This window comes from Carcharodon carcharias, chromosome 32 (assembly GCF_017639515.1).
Source record: "Carcharodon carcharias isolate sCarCar2 chromosome 32, sCarCar2.pri, whole genome shotgun sequence".
In the NCBI taxonomy this organism is placed as follows: domain Eukaryota; kingdom Metazoa; phylum Chordata; class Chondrichthyes; order Lamniformes; family Lamnidae; genus Carcharodon; species Carcharodon carcharias.
This window is the reverse complement of record NC_054498.1, coordinates 13,482,151-13,497,113: the sequence shown is the minus strand read 5'-3', so window position 1 is coordinate 13,497,113 and position 14,963 is coordinate 13,482,151. Positions and strand designations below refer to the sequence as shown.

Genomic DNA, 14,963 nt, shown 5'->3' with positions numbered 1-14,963 from the left:
CCGACAGCCCCCACCTGCTCCCGCCAAACCCACCTGAAAGATTTTGGCCTATATTTGTACTTATATGGTGATATGTCGCAATGAAACATCTCTAAAGCGCTTTGCATGGTGGGATTTCTTTTGAAAATCAGTGACTGTTGTCACCACCATAAAGAATGGCCAGTGTCCCCAAAACCTTGGGGTTCATTCTCCATTCATCTACAAGAACAACCTACGTTTATATAGCGCCTTTAATGTAATGAAAAGTCCCAAGGCACTTCACAGGAGTATTATAAATCTAAGTATGACACCGAGCCACATAAGGAGATATTAGATCCAATGACCAAAACCTTGGTCAAATAGGCAGGTTTTAAGAAGCATCTTGAAGGAGCAAAGTGAGGCAGAGATGTGTGGCAAGGGTATTCCAGAGCTTGGAGCCTAGACAACTGAAGGTGCGGCCACCAATGGTGGGGAAATTATGATTGGGAATGCACAAGAGGCCAGAATTAGAGGAGTGCAGGTATCTTGCAAGGTTGTGGGGTTGGAGGAGATTACAGAGATAGGGAGTGGCAAGTCCATGGAGGGATATGAAAACAAGCTTGAGAAGTTTAAAATCAAGGCGTTACTTGACCGGGAGCCAATGTAGGTCAGTGAGCACAGGGGTGATAGGCGACCGAGACGACTAAAAGAGCAAACTGGGCCAATGTGGACATGCAACTTTCCAACCAACGCTTTTTGCAAGTGCCAATCTCCCTGAGTACACTAGATAGGAAATTCAGCCTTCAGATTCCATTGCAGTGAATAAAACTATCAGTAAGCATGCAGTACGTGACATCCCATGACAGATGGTGTGCTTCTCACAGCCTACCATAAAGAGTTGGAATTTGGTCTCAGTTGCTGGAAATTTCCTTGGAGCTTCTCCCACTTGGCTCCTGTAATTTTGGCAGCTTATGCGCATGAACAAAGTTGCTGCTGAACTTTCACTGGTGGAGCGGGACAAGCCCCAAGTGTCACACTTGCCGCTTGGCTGATTTCCAGTGCTGACGCATCCCACCACCATTTTGACTGCTTTATTTGTCCGTCAATAGAACTACATTAGAAAAAAGCTGTGTCCGGTTGAGAAACCAATTTGCCAACAGTGGCTGCATTTCAGAAGCATGTCAATGACTGTTAAAGCACCTTGGGACATCCTGCGATTGTGAAAGGCTCTATATAAATGCAGTTTCATTTTAAAAAGGACTGGAGTCCATTGCAGCGAAACAAACTATCAGTAAGCATGTAGAAACCTACTCTTGCCAATGTTAGCATGGCTTTCAGCATAACGTTTCCAATCACAAATCGTTAATCTTAGCCCTTTATCAGGTCGTGGGAGAGATGGGGAGAAATTTGGTTTTGGGAAAAACATGGAAAGTTAGCAACACAATATTTTATGTTTATTTTCTAGGATTATTTCGAGCAACAGGTCACACATTGTGAAACTACCACTGAGCAGAGTAAGTGGTTTCATTCCATTGAATAATGTTGGTCAAATTTGTCATGTGTGTTATAATGATATAAAGGCCAATCCATTATATGGGACTGTGCAAACACACTGTGGGCTCACTTATTACTTCTAGAGACATGTGAACGGATATACATGGATAGAAAGCTTGAAGGCATCAGAGCTGTGCATCTGTGTTCTGTCTCCAGGTCGACGTGAAACTGAGGCTGGATCACGTGACACACTTCCTTTAAAGTGATGACATGCTGTTAAGCTTTTAAAGGCACATTACAATAAAGTTTGACTAAATTTATCATATCGCCCCACATATGGCATCATTTAAAAGGGGAGTAGCATTTTGGACTAAAACAAAATGCTGGAAATCTGGAATAAAGCAGAAGTGTTGGAAATACTCAGCAGGTCAGGCAGCATTTGTGGAGAGAGAAACCGTACACACTTCTGGATGTTAATATTTCATCAGAACAGTTAATCTGCTCACCTGACTGCATGACCATTGGATAAAGTATGTGCATTTGAACAGGTTGAGTGGGATCCCCTTCATTTAAACAGCCTGCTATCTAACTAATGTTGAAGGTGGCATTGCCCTGGCGAGAAGTGACTGGCGAAGGTTTGCAATGGGTGCTCTCCTGATCAACTACAAAGTGTCGCTGGCCTATGACGATCAGACTGTGATATTCTTTAATTGAATATCCTCGAGATATCTGGGTCTAGGGTTTCCTCAAGATAGCACTTCTGTTCACCAGTGTCACCCCAGCAAATCCTGGAGTGGAGGGTGGGTTGTGGCTTAAATCTCCTGGGTTTCTGCGTGCAGTCAACTGCTTTGTGATCCACTGTATCGGGTAAGGTGTCCCACTTGGTAAGTCCATCCATCAGCTCCTTAACGAAAAGAAAGTTGGAGTCTTTGGAAATGCAATGGGATTCCAGTGCTCAACATTGTGAAGGAACGCACAGCTGGGACCTATTCAGCGTCTCTTGTCACTCCTGATGGGGGAGAACACCAGATGTGGCTGCAGGTGTGAGGGGGCCAATTGGCCACTCCCCCTTAGGCCCACTTCCCAAAAAAAAGGGCGAAATCCAGGGAACATCTGCTTATGGAGAATCGCTAGGTGACTGGCAGCTTTGGGATTGTAGTAAGAACCAATATTGGAGGAAATAATTACCTCTAAACAAAGTGAATGCACCATGATTGCCTGAAGTTATTCAGATGACAACTTTTGGCTTCTCTCCCAAAATGAGCAGATTTACAAGGAGGCAATACCCCAGTAAAATAAAAGGCAGTTTGAAGCAGCCTTCAGGTTGGCATTCATTCCCATTGTGAACTTGGCAGCCTTATCTAATGAAGCTCAAGTTAAACTATGTGGTTAAGGCACATCATCACTGTAGCTCCTGGGACCTTAATATTGTTGCCACATCAGGTGTCATGCACAACATAGAATAAATTGAGCAGATATTGCTGCCAATGTTAAATGCCACTTGCAGCACCAAGTCATTAAAAATTGATTCTATTTTGCGACAAGGCATGTGTGAGCAGCCAGAAGGAATGTTGACAATCCCCAAATGATAGTTTGTGCCGGAAGAAATTCCAAAAGCTTGCATTTTGTGAACCACAAGCTGGTGCTATTTCCTTATTTATCTAAGATCGATGGCATTGTGCCATCCTTATGCCACCTTCCCACTGGACCATGGTGCAATGGCGTGGAAAGATTTCAAGATTGAGCTTTGTGTTTGACATCCTATTGTGAAGCTCCTTGGCCACATCTCCACTCTCTCGTTCCCTGTGTCACAATGCAGAAGCCTGTATCTGTGCCAATGGTGGAATTAAATATCACAACATTTTGAAATATTTGTAGTGCCAGGGGGCATGTGGTGGGGGAAAATTAGCCCGTAATGAAACTTCAAACTGGATTGAAAAATATCATTTTAACTTTGCGGCCAATTATTTCAACCAGTTTGGTGTCTGATGTTAAATTTTTGGAGCATCAACTCCAGAAAATATGGAGTGAAGAAAAACCTGATAACTTCCCCAGTGAAGACTTCAGTGTCAAAAAGCTGAATATCTCCAAATTACCACACTGATTACAAGGGGATTTGGTTTGTGACTGAGACATTGAAACATACTTTACTTTGCATCTTAAAAACTCTACACTTGCCTGGTTAGTTGAGATATTGTCTATTGTAGTAAGGAGCAACACAGACCAGGAAGTCCCAGGTTGAATTCTCAGTCTGTGGTGAGCTAGCAGAGCCCAGCAGAGCAGCAGTTGTGTTGCACTGCTCCTAGGCTGGGGAGAAAAAAAATCAGCAAGGATTCCTGCTTTCAGCTTCAGTCCAGTTATCACCGCCAGAAATTGCCTATATGTGGATGTTATCTAGCTCGTCTTGGGATGTTTCCACTAAGATGGTCTATGAGGTGGCGGAGAGCCATACTCCAGGACAGAGACAGCACCTTCAGGAGACTGGAAGTGGAAGAGCTCGATGTGTAAAGATTCCTCATCAGTCAAGGTCGGTGAGTGAGGGGGAAAGAGAGCTCAGCAATACTGTGACTGCGTGAACCTGCCATGTCTTTTTCTTCACAGCAGTTGAAATTCATGCACACGTCGCATCAGTTCCTCCTACTGAGCAGCCCCCCAGCCAAGGAAGCTCGTTTCCGCACAGCTAAGAAGCTCTACGGCAGCACCTTCGCTTTCCAGTGAGTTTCAGAACTTTTGCCTTGTTGACTTAGTAAACGAGAACAAACAAAACCATTAACAAAGAGCCCATTCCAAAAATAGCTCGTTTGATTGTTATTTTTTCACATACCCCTGGGTGCAGCCCTTTTTAAATGATACAAGTTGTACGATGTAGAGAGCACCTGCCTCAAAGGATGATGGAGGCCGACTCAATAATAGCTTTCAGAAGGGGAATTGGATAAATAATTGAAAAGGAAAATAAAAGACAGGGCTGTGGGGAAAGAGCCGGGGAGTGGAACTAATTGGATAGCGCTTTCAAAGAGTTGGCATAGACATGGTGGCCTAGATCTTCCATTCCCCTGAAAGTGAGGGCCTTTGTACTTATGAAGTAACCAGAAGATGCACTGGGGGACAGCCCCCACCCCCCAAAAATTCCCCACCTAAGGACTGCACGGGAATTACCTGGGAAGCTTAAACTTCTGTTGAGAAATGACCATGTCCCCGAGCCCTCTGAAACTCCAACTTAAATTGGAGGCTTTGGATGGTTCCAACTTAGTCAGCAGAGTAGTTACAGTAGTTAGCCAGTAGTTACACTAGTTAGCCAGGACATGTTAGAAGGGTTAAAGACCACTTGGGTAACTATGATACTGACTCCCAGCCCCCAACCCCACTGCGATTGACACCCCCGCCCTCCCCCTAACCCTCCTTAATGTGGTGGGAAGGTGGTATGGCTTCACTTCCCCAGATTGCTCAGAAGGGACTCCCAGAGCTGCCGTGCTGCCCGTTTCTCTGCAGGCCGGGGTCGGAAGTCCGGGCGAGGGATGTGCAGCTCCGGCCCAGGGTAAGTGAAAAGGGACGGAGTGCCTAATGGTGATTGCCACTCATTGGAAGACTCAGCTGATGAGCGGAGTGGCCTGCTCTAGTGCAATGTGACTTAATGACAGTGTGCTATACGCAGGGAAAATCATGCAGACAGGCACAAACTGAACCATTAACTTTGTAGCATTTCTAATGAGAAAATGACATTGAAATAATTGCATCTGCTTCGAGTATCCATTAGCAGCACTACTTGCAGTAAACAGAGAGGTTGCTGTTAGTTCAATGAAACCAGACCAGAGATGCTATTGTGAGGTTTACAAATTGCAGTATCAGTCTTCACAAGATCAGGGAAAGTGGCTGCCGACCTCTGATACCAATTAAAAGACACAGAGAATGAATCCATGATGATAAATGTGCAACATGTTGTACAATGAGTTGCGGTACCTCAGCAAAGCCCTGCAATTATAAAGCACCGAATCACAATCTCAGCATATCCAACTTGTTTTATGTCATACCCAGTGAATTACTTTTGAAGCGCAGCCACTTTTGTTATGTGAGTAAAGACAAGTTTGTGCACTGATCCCACCATCAATGAGATGAATGACCATCTAATTAACCGGGAGAGTGGTCCAAGTGTGGAACTCACTACCGCATGGAGTAGTTAAGGTAAACAACAGAGATGTATTTAAGGAGAAGCTAGATAAACATGTGAGGGAGAAAGGAGTAGAATGATATGTTGATTGGGTTAGACGATTAAGGTGAGTGGAGGCTCATGTGGAGCAAAACAGCAGCATTGGGCCAAATGGCGTATTTCTTTGCTGTACCTTGGCCAGGACATCTGCTGAATTTCCTCTTCTTCACATAGTGTGCTGGGGTCATTTACATCCACGGGGACAGGGATTTATCATGCCAGCCAAATTATAGCAACTCTGACAATTCAGCACCCCTTCAGTGCTGAACTGAAACTAGATTATATGCACAAGTCCTGGAGTGGGGTTAGAACCTATAACCTGCTGACTCCGAGGCAAGACTGTAACCAACGGACCTTAAAAAGCCTTTTGACATCTGCCTCTCCGTGTTACTACCCCAGAACATGTGATGTGTCTGTTTTCTTAAAGGTGGAGAAACGCTACAAGCAATGCTATTATTTTCTAGCGGTGTTGAGGATTGAAGCGTTTTGCTACCTAATAAACTTGTGCTAAAGGTTGACTCTCTTTTATTCTTTAACAGTGGCTCACACATTGAGAACTGGCATTCTATTCTGAGAAATGGCCTAGTTAATGCATCTTATACAAAATTGCAAGTAAGTATTCCCTAATGAATGGGATAAAAGAATATCAGTTGCGTCCCTATTGTCTCAAGGATATACAGAGCATTCTGGCAGTTAGAACATAGCGGTCAGTTTTGACCACCCTGCTCTCAGAAGAATATAACAAGCCTGGAGAGATTGCAGAAGAGATTTACTAAGGTAATACCAGGGATGGAGGGCTTTAGTCATAAAGGAGAAATTGGGGTACCTTTCATTGGAAAAATGGTTACGAGTGGATCTGATCAGTATGTTCAAAATTACTAAGGGTACTGACTTGGTAGTTTATTTCCACTAGTTAATAAGTTAACAAGAGGAGAGATACATTTTAAGGTCGCCAAAAGAATGAATGGAGAGGTCAGGAGAACTTTATTTTTAATATAGAGAGCAGTCAGGGTATGGGATGTCCATCCAGAAACAGCTGAAGCCAGATCCACTGTCACTTTTATAAAGGAAATTGATAAGCATTTGAAAAACAAGAAAATGAAATGGTATGGAGAAAGGGCAAATGACTAGGGCCAAGTAGATCGTTCTTTCAGTGAGCCAGCACAGATGCGATGGACTGAATGGCCACCTCTACCCTGTAAACTTCTATGATTTAAACATGATCATATTAACATGACAGATTGGCACAATGGCTAATCCTAGGGTGTAGTTACATATGAACATACGAAACAGGAGCAGAAGAAGGCCATTCAGCCCCTCGAACCTGCTCCGCCATTCAACAAGATCATGGCTGATCTGTTTGTGTTTCAAATTCCATGTTCCCATCTATCCCCAATGACCCTTGATTCCATTGCCTAACAAAAATCTGTCTACCTCTGCCTTAAAAATATTCAATGATCCAGCCTCCACTGCTTTCGGAGGTAGAGAGCTTACAAAGTCACACAGCCCCTGAGAGAAAACATTTCTCCTCATCTCTGTCCTAAAAGGGCAATCCCTAATTCTAAAACAGTGGCCCCTAGTTCTGGACTCACTCACAAGAGGAAACATCCTTTCCACGTCCACCTTGTGACTGCCTTTAAATAGTAAACTGGCCTGATGCCAAGTGCTGAAGTTCCCTATTGATCTTTGTCTAGCTCTGCTTGATCAATTAGGGGTTCCACATGGGTATTAGCACCATTCTTAGATGTTAAGTATCTTGTAGAGAGAATTGGATTTTCCACACTCTCAGTGCATTTAAATAATTCCCAAGAGGTTCGCACCCACTGAGTGTTTTCTATGCCAGATTTGTTACTACTTTAATTATGTTCCATATGGTGTTTAATCCAAGCTGTGTGCTCTGTTCTGCTCCATGTTGCAGTTCTAAACATCCCTTTGAATAAAGTTTGAAAGTGCAACCTAATATAACCGGCCAATTGTCAAGACGATGTTTACTTGGAGGCCAGATTCCCTTTCTGCTTAATAAGTTAGCTTTTGAATAATCATTACTTTCCTTTTTGATTCTTTCCCCAACTTGCTACCTTTTAGAGGAGCCTCCAGCTCCAGAGCCTCCCTGTTTTTTTTTGCCCCAACCACATGCTGGTGGGGAGACAGGCGAAAGAGTCTGAACTATGGATATGACAACACTCGTTGTCAACTTGCCTTGAAGTCAGTTGACAGGAAGTGCACCTGTATCAGGGTGAGATGGCTGTATCTCTTGCTTGATTACCCTCCCCTTGTTCCAAACCCCCTTCCCCCACACCCCACACACACACACCCCCACCCCCAACCCTGCTCTAGAGAAATTGATACTAGGGATTGGAAATAGTGCAGGAGTTGGGAGAAGTCTTGGCAGATGTAACCAAATCAATGGTCAAAGAATGAGATCTTAAGCAGTCTTGTGAAGGTGGGAAGGACTGTAGTGAGCGAGAAGGATATAGGAACAGAACTGCACACACACTGTGATGGCTAAAGGCTGTATCCATAATGGCATGCCAGAGGGCAGACTTATAACATCTGAGTTTGAGCTTGAAGCCCTTTTACCAGCTGGTGGTGAGATTAAATATGTTCACTGTGGTTTCCAAATAATAATGAAGAGATCATTAAAGCAAAGGAGAAGTCATGAGCAGGGAACAGTGGAATTTACCCTTTTATAAATAATAGGGAATAATTAGTTTGAACAATTGTCCCCCCACCTCCTGAGAAATTTTGTTTTGGTCACAGCTCCTTATGCTTTACAGCGTACAAAGCATGACGTTCATACTCCATGCAGCTTGCTGTCCATGCAAATATTGTGATATACTTAAGCCTTTGATTACAGTCCAAGTATTTGCTCATCTATAGTCATAACGATCACACTGCTGTCTCTTACAAGCTGCACGGTGCAGCCTATGGCAAAGGAATCTATCTCAGCCCAATCTCCAGCATTTCTTTTGGATACTCAGGTAAGTGAGTTTTCTCAATTCAGCTGCCCCGAAGCGAGTTTAGTCTTGTCATCAGCTCTTAAATATAACTCCTCCTCTTTTTCAAATGGTCCGCCATTTCGATTCACTCCGCTGTGGAAACAAATGCAGGACTTATCACAGCAGTCCCTCGCTGTACTATTCTGGATTAGCTACTGAGCTTCTGAGTAGTAAATTCCATTTCGGGTCAGCACAAACAGCCACTCATCTGTTATGTGGTTTATCATTGCCAAAGAAAAGCCTGCAAGCAGTACAAAAACACTGAGAAATTTAAGAAGTGAAATTACTCTTTGCAACAAAAGACATCAGCTTTTAAAGAAAATTCACTGGATGCTGTTTTAATCTATTCATTAACGAATGAAAGCAGGACTTAAGGTTATGATAAAACTGAGCATAAAGGAGTGTCATAGAAATGTGCCAGTGTGTCCGTTGCAAATATGGCTGAGAGCAATTTTAACTCCCTTCATTTCCATCTAATTCTGTTAATATTAACTGTTTGGTAGTACAGAACTTGAGTATTGTTGAGAAAAGACACACACTGTCGAAGCTTTTCATCTTACACTCATCAGGACAATTTGCAAGAGTGCCAAATTGTAAAGGGAACAGCAATTTAAGCTTCTCATGCAGGAAGGAATACACACTTTACAATTGGCATCGCTGGGATTGCTACAAAACTTGCCTGAAATGTGATGGGTGAACTTTTAACAAATATGGTGGAGCTTAGTATTTATTGTCTGATACAATTGTCTTTGCCATTACCCAGCTCGGTCTGGGGGGTATCTTATTTCTTTCATCAGTCTTGGAGCAATTTTTAATTTAACCCAAAAGCTTTGCTTGGCTAAACTGTTAGTAGATACAAACTGACCTGATGAGTAATGTTTTCTGAGTGACTGAGATCATGCAACTGCACAAGCTAATAAAATATATAGTTTATTTAAGTTACTATATTAGCACACAACAGCTTAATATCTTCACGTGACATTCCGCTACCTGTTATTTTAATGGAAGCATTAACCTATTCGATATAAATGGACTTGCAACTCTTAAAATAATGAGGAGTGGATTATCAGTGTTTGCACACGAGTGTCACACCCAATTCTAGACTTAAAGTGTTTTTCACACAGCAACACCACTTTCATCATAATTTTTACAGTCCTTAAGCATCTATTTTTTTTTGCTAATGTAGAAGTAATGGAAGACTCAACCTATAACTTTTTTCCTCTGATTATTATCTCCTCTAATTTTCCACCAAGGCCACTGCTATTCAGGAGTGGCAAGCGTGGCTGACCTTTCACCCCTTTCCCAGGCCCACCATGCTGAGATTGTCTGTAGTGTTACCAGTGTCACTGTGGTCAAGGCCAACCATTTCAGCACAGACTGGGAACTGAATCTAGATCTTTGCTGACCCAAATTCCACTCAGTGAGCCATTGTTTTACTAAGCGTTGCTGGTGTTTCCTTTACCTGTTTGCTGAGATTGTTTTAAAGAAAATGAAATAGCACTGTGATCATTCTTTCTTTTGTGAAGTGGGGCAGTAAACAAGAGTTTCCTTTGTAGGAATGGGCAAAGGACAGCATCGCATGCCATCAAAGGATGAACTGGTCCTCCGCTACAACCGGATGAACACGATTCCCCAGGTATTAGTACCTCATTTCCTCCTTGGTCTCTGCAAGAATAGACCCTGACTGCAAAGCTGCATTGCTATTGACTAATGTACATGATTCCAAATTCTTGTTAACTCGGATGATTGAGTGGAAATCTGGGTCTGGGATCTAAACAGCACAATTTAACCTGGTCTCTCTAGTACAGCCATTCAAAGCTGGAAACCGACTCCCTCTTACAACATTTTAGCTTCCTCATTCTATTTCTGCTGACTTAATTATGCGGACATCTCAGGTAATACAATTCAAAGTGAGCATCAGCCTGGCGTATATTACAATTTTGTTCTTATGGACTTATGCACTGGGGAGTCAAGGGTCTAGGGCACAGATGTAATGTTTAGCTGTCCATTTGCTTTGTACCTTTAAGGCCACTGCTCAAGTCTGGTCTCATTCAGTCCTAGGGTCAGTTACAGGATGAAAGTTTCTCCAGAGTGACCTCTCTCGAGCATCTCACCCTGTTATAACTGACATGATGATTCTGCTCTGCAGCTGTTGCAGGGAGCATGCTAAGAGTTTCCTGAGTTCGTCCTGCTGTTTCTAATGTTTGGCTGAGGTATGTTGCGGGAGTTTCGCTAATCCTGATGACACCACAATGAGGCTTGTATCAAAGCTCACTTTTTCCACCTTCAATCAAAGTCTTTTATGGCAAGTTTTTTTCTATCCATACGTCCAGTTTTCATTTCATAAGGCATTGCATCTTTTGGAAAATGAGAAAGCAATGGTATGCAGGTTGCTTTAATGGTTTCCCAAACAAGCACTGGGGAAATAATGTTTCCCAACTTCAGTTAACACAGGGCGATGAGCTGCACTTAGTAGGAGGACATAAACTCTGGGTCACCAAGAACCATGGGGTTTAAGAGGTAGTGGCAGGAATGTGTGGTAAGTTGGAAGGAGTGAGTTCAGGAGTAGCTGCTCTTTCTGGTAATTATGATATGGTAACAATTATGGTAGTAATGGTCCTAATTTGGGAGTTCTCCACTCGCCTTAATGGCGATTGCTTCAATGAAAGATAATCATTTCTGGAGAACCTTTTATGCAGATTTGAACAGAGAGACACGGCAGAATTTTCTGCCTGTCAGGCAGGCGGAGCAGGAACAGCCGGGTTTCCAACTCCCAAGGATAGCAGGAGTGTGCGGGTGGAGGTGGGCATGCACAGACCCCCGGGTCCAATGGCAACCCGGCAGTCTGCTTAAAGGAAGGTCTGGCAGCCTCCTGTAGGCTGCTCACAATGGCCAGTTCGAGGGCGAACCACAAGGGGTCGGCTGAGCAGGGCAGGCTGGAGGGAAGGGCAGAGGAACAGGGCCAGGCTGCAGGGTCTTCCCCAGGAGCAGGGCCAGGCTGCAGGGTCAGTTCCAGGAGCAGGGCCAGGCTGCAGGGCCTTCCCCAGGAGCAGGGCAGGCTGCAGGGCCTTCCCCAGGAGCAGGGCCAGGCTGCAGGGTCTGCCCCAGGAGCAGGGCCAGGCTGCAGGGTCTGCCCCAGGAGCAGGGCCAGGCTGCAGGGTCTGCCCCAGGAGCAGGGCCAGGCTGCAGGGTCTGCCCCAGGAGCAGGGCCAGGCTGCAGGGTCTGCCCCAGGAGCAGGGCCAGGCTGCAGGGTCTGCCCCAGGAGCAGGGCCAGGCTGCAGGGTCTGCCCCAGGAGCAGGGCCAGGCTGCAGGGTCTGCCCCAGGAGCAGGGCCAGGCTGCAGGGTCTGCCCCAGGAGCAGGGCCAGGCTGCAGGGTCTGCCCCAGGAGCAGGGCCAGGCTGCAGGGTCTGCCCCAGGAGCAGGGCCAGGCTGCAGGGTCTGCCCCAGGAGCAGGGCCAGGCTGCAGGGTCTGCCCCAGGAGCAGGGCCAGGCTGCAGGGTCTGCCCCAGGAGCAGGGCCAGGCTGCAGGGTCTGCCCCAGGAGCAGGGCCAGGCTGCAGGGTCTGCCCCAGGAGCAGGGCCAGGCTGCAGGGTCTGCCCCAGGAGCAGGGCCAGGCTGCAGGGTCTGCCCCAGGAGCAGGGCCAGGCTGCAGGGTCTGCCCCAGGAGCAGGGCCAGGCTGCAGGGTGTGCCCCAGGAGCAGGGCCAGGCTGCAGGGTGTGCCCCAGGAGCAGGGCCAGGCTGCAGGGTGTGCCCCAGGAGCAGGGCCAGGCTGCAGGGTCTGCCCCAGGAGCAGGGCCAGGCTGCAGGGTGTGCCCCAGGAGCAGGGCCAGGCTGCAGGGTGTGCCCCAGGAGCAGGGCCAGGCTGCAGGGTCTGCCCCAGGAGCAGGGCCAGGCTGCAGGGTGTGCCCCAGGAGCAGGGCCAGGCTGCAGGGTGTGCCCCAGGAGCAGGGCCAGGCTGCAGGGTCTGCCCCAGGAGCAGGGCCAGGCTGCAGGGTGTGCCCCAGGAGCAGGGCCAGGCTGCAGGGTCTGCCCCAGGAGCAGGGCCAGGCTGCAGGGTGTGCCCCAGGAGCAGGGCCAGGCTGCAGGGTCTGCCCCAGGAGCAGGGCCAGGCTGCAGGGTGTGCCCCAGGAGCAGGGCCAGGCTGCAGGGTCTGCCCCAGGAGCAGGGCCAGGCTGCAGGGTGTGCCCCAGGAGCAGGGCCAGGCTGCAGGGTCTGCCCCAGGAGCAGGGCCAGGCTGCAGGGTGTGCCCCAGGAGCAGGGCCAGGCTGCAGGGTCTGCCCCAGGAGCAGGGCCAGGCTGCAGGGTCTGCCCCAGGAGCAGGGCCAGGCTGCAGGGTCTGCCCCAGGAGCAGGGCCAGGCTGCAGGGTCTGCCCCAGGAGCAGGGCCAGGCTGCAGGGTCTGCCCCAGGAGCAGGGCCAGGCTGCAGGGTCTGCCCCAGGAGCAGGGCCAGGCTGCAGGGTCTGCCCCAGGAGCAGGGCCAGGCTGCAGGGTCTGCCCCAGGAGCAGGGCCAGGCTGCAGGGTCTGCCCCAGGAGCAGGGCCAGGCTGCAGGGTCTGCCCCAGGAGCAGGGCCAGGCTGCAGGGTCTGCCCCAGGAGCAGGGCCAGGCTGCAGGGTCTGCCCCAGGAGCAGGGCCAGGCTGCAGGGTCTGCCCCAGGAGCAGGGCCAGGCTGCAGGGTCTGCCCCAGGAGCAGGGCCAGGCTGCAGGGTCTGCCCCAGGAGCAGGGCCAGGCTGCAGGGTCTGCCCCAGGAGCAGGGCCAGGCTGCAGGGTCTGCCCCAGGGGCAGGGCCAGGCTGCAGGGTCTGCCCCAGGAGCAGGGCCAGGCTGCAGGGTCTGCCCCAGGGGCAGGGCCAGGCTGCAGGGTCTGCCCCAGGGGCAGGGCCAGGCTGCAGGGTCTGCCCCAGGAGCAGGGCCAGGCTGCAGGGTCTGCCCCAGGGGCAGGGCCAGGCTGCAGGGTCTGCCCCAGGAGCAGGGCCAGGCTGCAGGGTCTGCCCCAGGGGCAGGGCCAGGCTGCAGGGTCTGCCCCAGGAGCAGGGCCAGGCTGCAGGGTCTGCCCCAGGGGCAGGGCCAGGCTGCAGGGTCTGCCCCAGGAGCAGGGCCAGGCTGCAGGGTCTGCCCCAGGAGCAGGGCCAGGCTGCAGGGTCTGCCCCAGGAGCAGGGCCAGGCTGCAGGGTCTGCCCCAGGAGCAGGGCCAGGCTGCAGGGTCTGCCCCAGGAGCAGGGCCAGGCTGCAGGGTCTGCCCCAGGAGCAGGGCCAGGCTGCAGGGTCTGCCCCAGGAGCAGGGCCAGGCTGCAGGGTCTGCCCCAGGAGCAGGGCCAGGCTGCAGGGTCTGCCCCAGGAGCAGGGCCAGGCTGCAGGGTCTGCCCCAGGAGCAGGGCCAGGCTGCAGGGTCTGCCCCAGGAGCAGGGCCAGGCTGCAGGGTCTGCCCCAGGAGCAGGGCCAGGCTGCAGGGTCTGCCCCAGGAGCAGGGCCAGGCTGCAGGGTCTGCCCCAGGAGCAGGGCCAGGCTGCAGGGTCTGCCCCAGGAGCAGGGCCAGGCTGCAGGGTCTGCCCCAGGAGCAGGGCCAGGCTGCAGGGTCTGCCCCAGGAGCAGGGCCAGGCTGCAGGGTCTGCCCCAGGAGCAGGGCCAGGCTGCAGGGTCTGCCCCAGGAGCAGGGCCAGGCTGCAGGGTCTGCCCCAGGAGCAGGGCCAGGCTGCAGGGTCTGCCCCAGGAGCAGGGCCAGGCTGCAGGGTGTGCCCCAGGAGCAGGGCCAGGCTGCAGGGTGTGCCCCAGGAGCAGGGCCAGGCTGCAGGGTGTGCCCCAGGAGCAGGGCCAGGCTGCAGGGTGTGCCCCAGGAGCAGGGCCAGGCTGCAGGGTGTGCCCCAGGAGCAGGGCCAGGCTGCAGGGTGTGCCCCAGGAGCAGGGCCAGGCTGCAGGGTGTGCCCCAGGAGCAGGGCCAGGCTGCAGGGTGTGCCCCAGGAGCAGGGCCAGGCTGCAGGGTGTGCCCCAGGAGCAGGGCCAGGCTGCAGGGTCTGCCCCAGGAGCAGGGCCAGGCTGCAGGGTCTGCCCCAGGAGCAGGCCAGGCTGCAGGGTCTTCCCCAGGAGCAGGGCCAGGCTGCAGGGCCTTCCCCAGGAGCAGGCCAGGATGCAGGGTCTGTCCCAGGAGCAGGGCCAGGCTGCAGGGTCTGTCCCAGGAGCAGGGCCAGGCTGCAGGGTCTGTCCCAGGAGCAGGGCCAGGCTGCAGGGTCTGCCCCAGGAGCAAGGCCAGGCTGCGGGGTCTGTCCCAGGAGCAGGGCCAGGCTGCAGGGTCTGTCCCAGGAGCAGGGC

At 50.2% G+C, this 14,963-nt stretch overlaps 1 protein-coding gene across 1 annotated transcript in view; it reads left to right on the top strand.

Moving 5' to 3' along the window:
- Positions 1 to 14,963, top strand: part of LOC121272058 (protein mono-ADP-ribosyltransferase PARP6) — a 95,280-nt gene that overhangs the window by 65,145 nt on the left and 15,172 nt on the right. Inside the window, exons 16-20 of the mRNA XM_041178468.1 lie at positions 1,424 to 1,472; positions 4,054 to 4,166; positions 6,196 to 6,268; positions 8,568 to 8,637; positions 10,212 to 10,291. Coding sequence (XP_041034402.1) covers positions 1,424 to 1,472; positions 4,054 to 4,166; positions 6,196 to 6,268; positions 8,568 to 8,637; positions 10,212 to 10,291 — 385 coding nt within the window. The remainder of the gene's footprint in view (positions 1 to 1,423; positions 1,473 to 4,053; positions 4,167 to 6,195; positions 6,269 to 8,567; positions 8,638 to 10,211; positions 10,292 to 14,963) is intronic.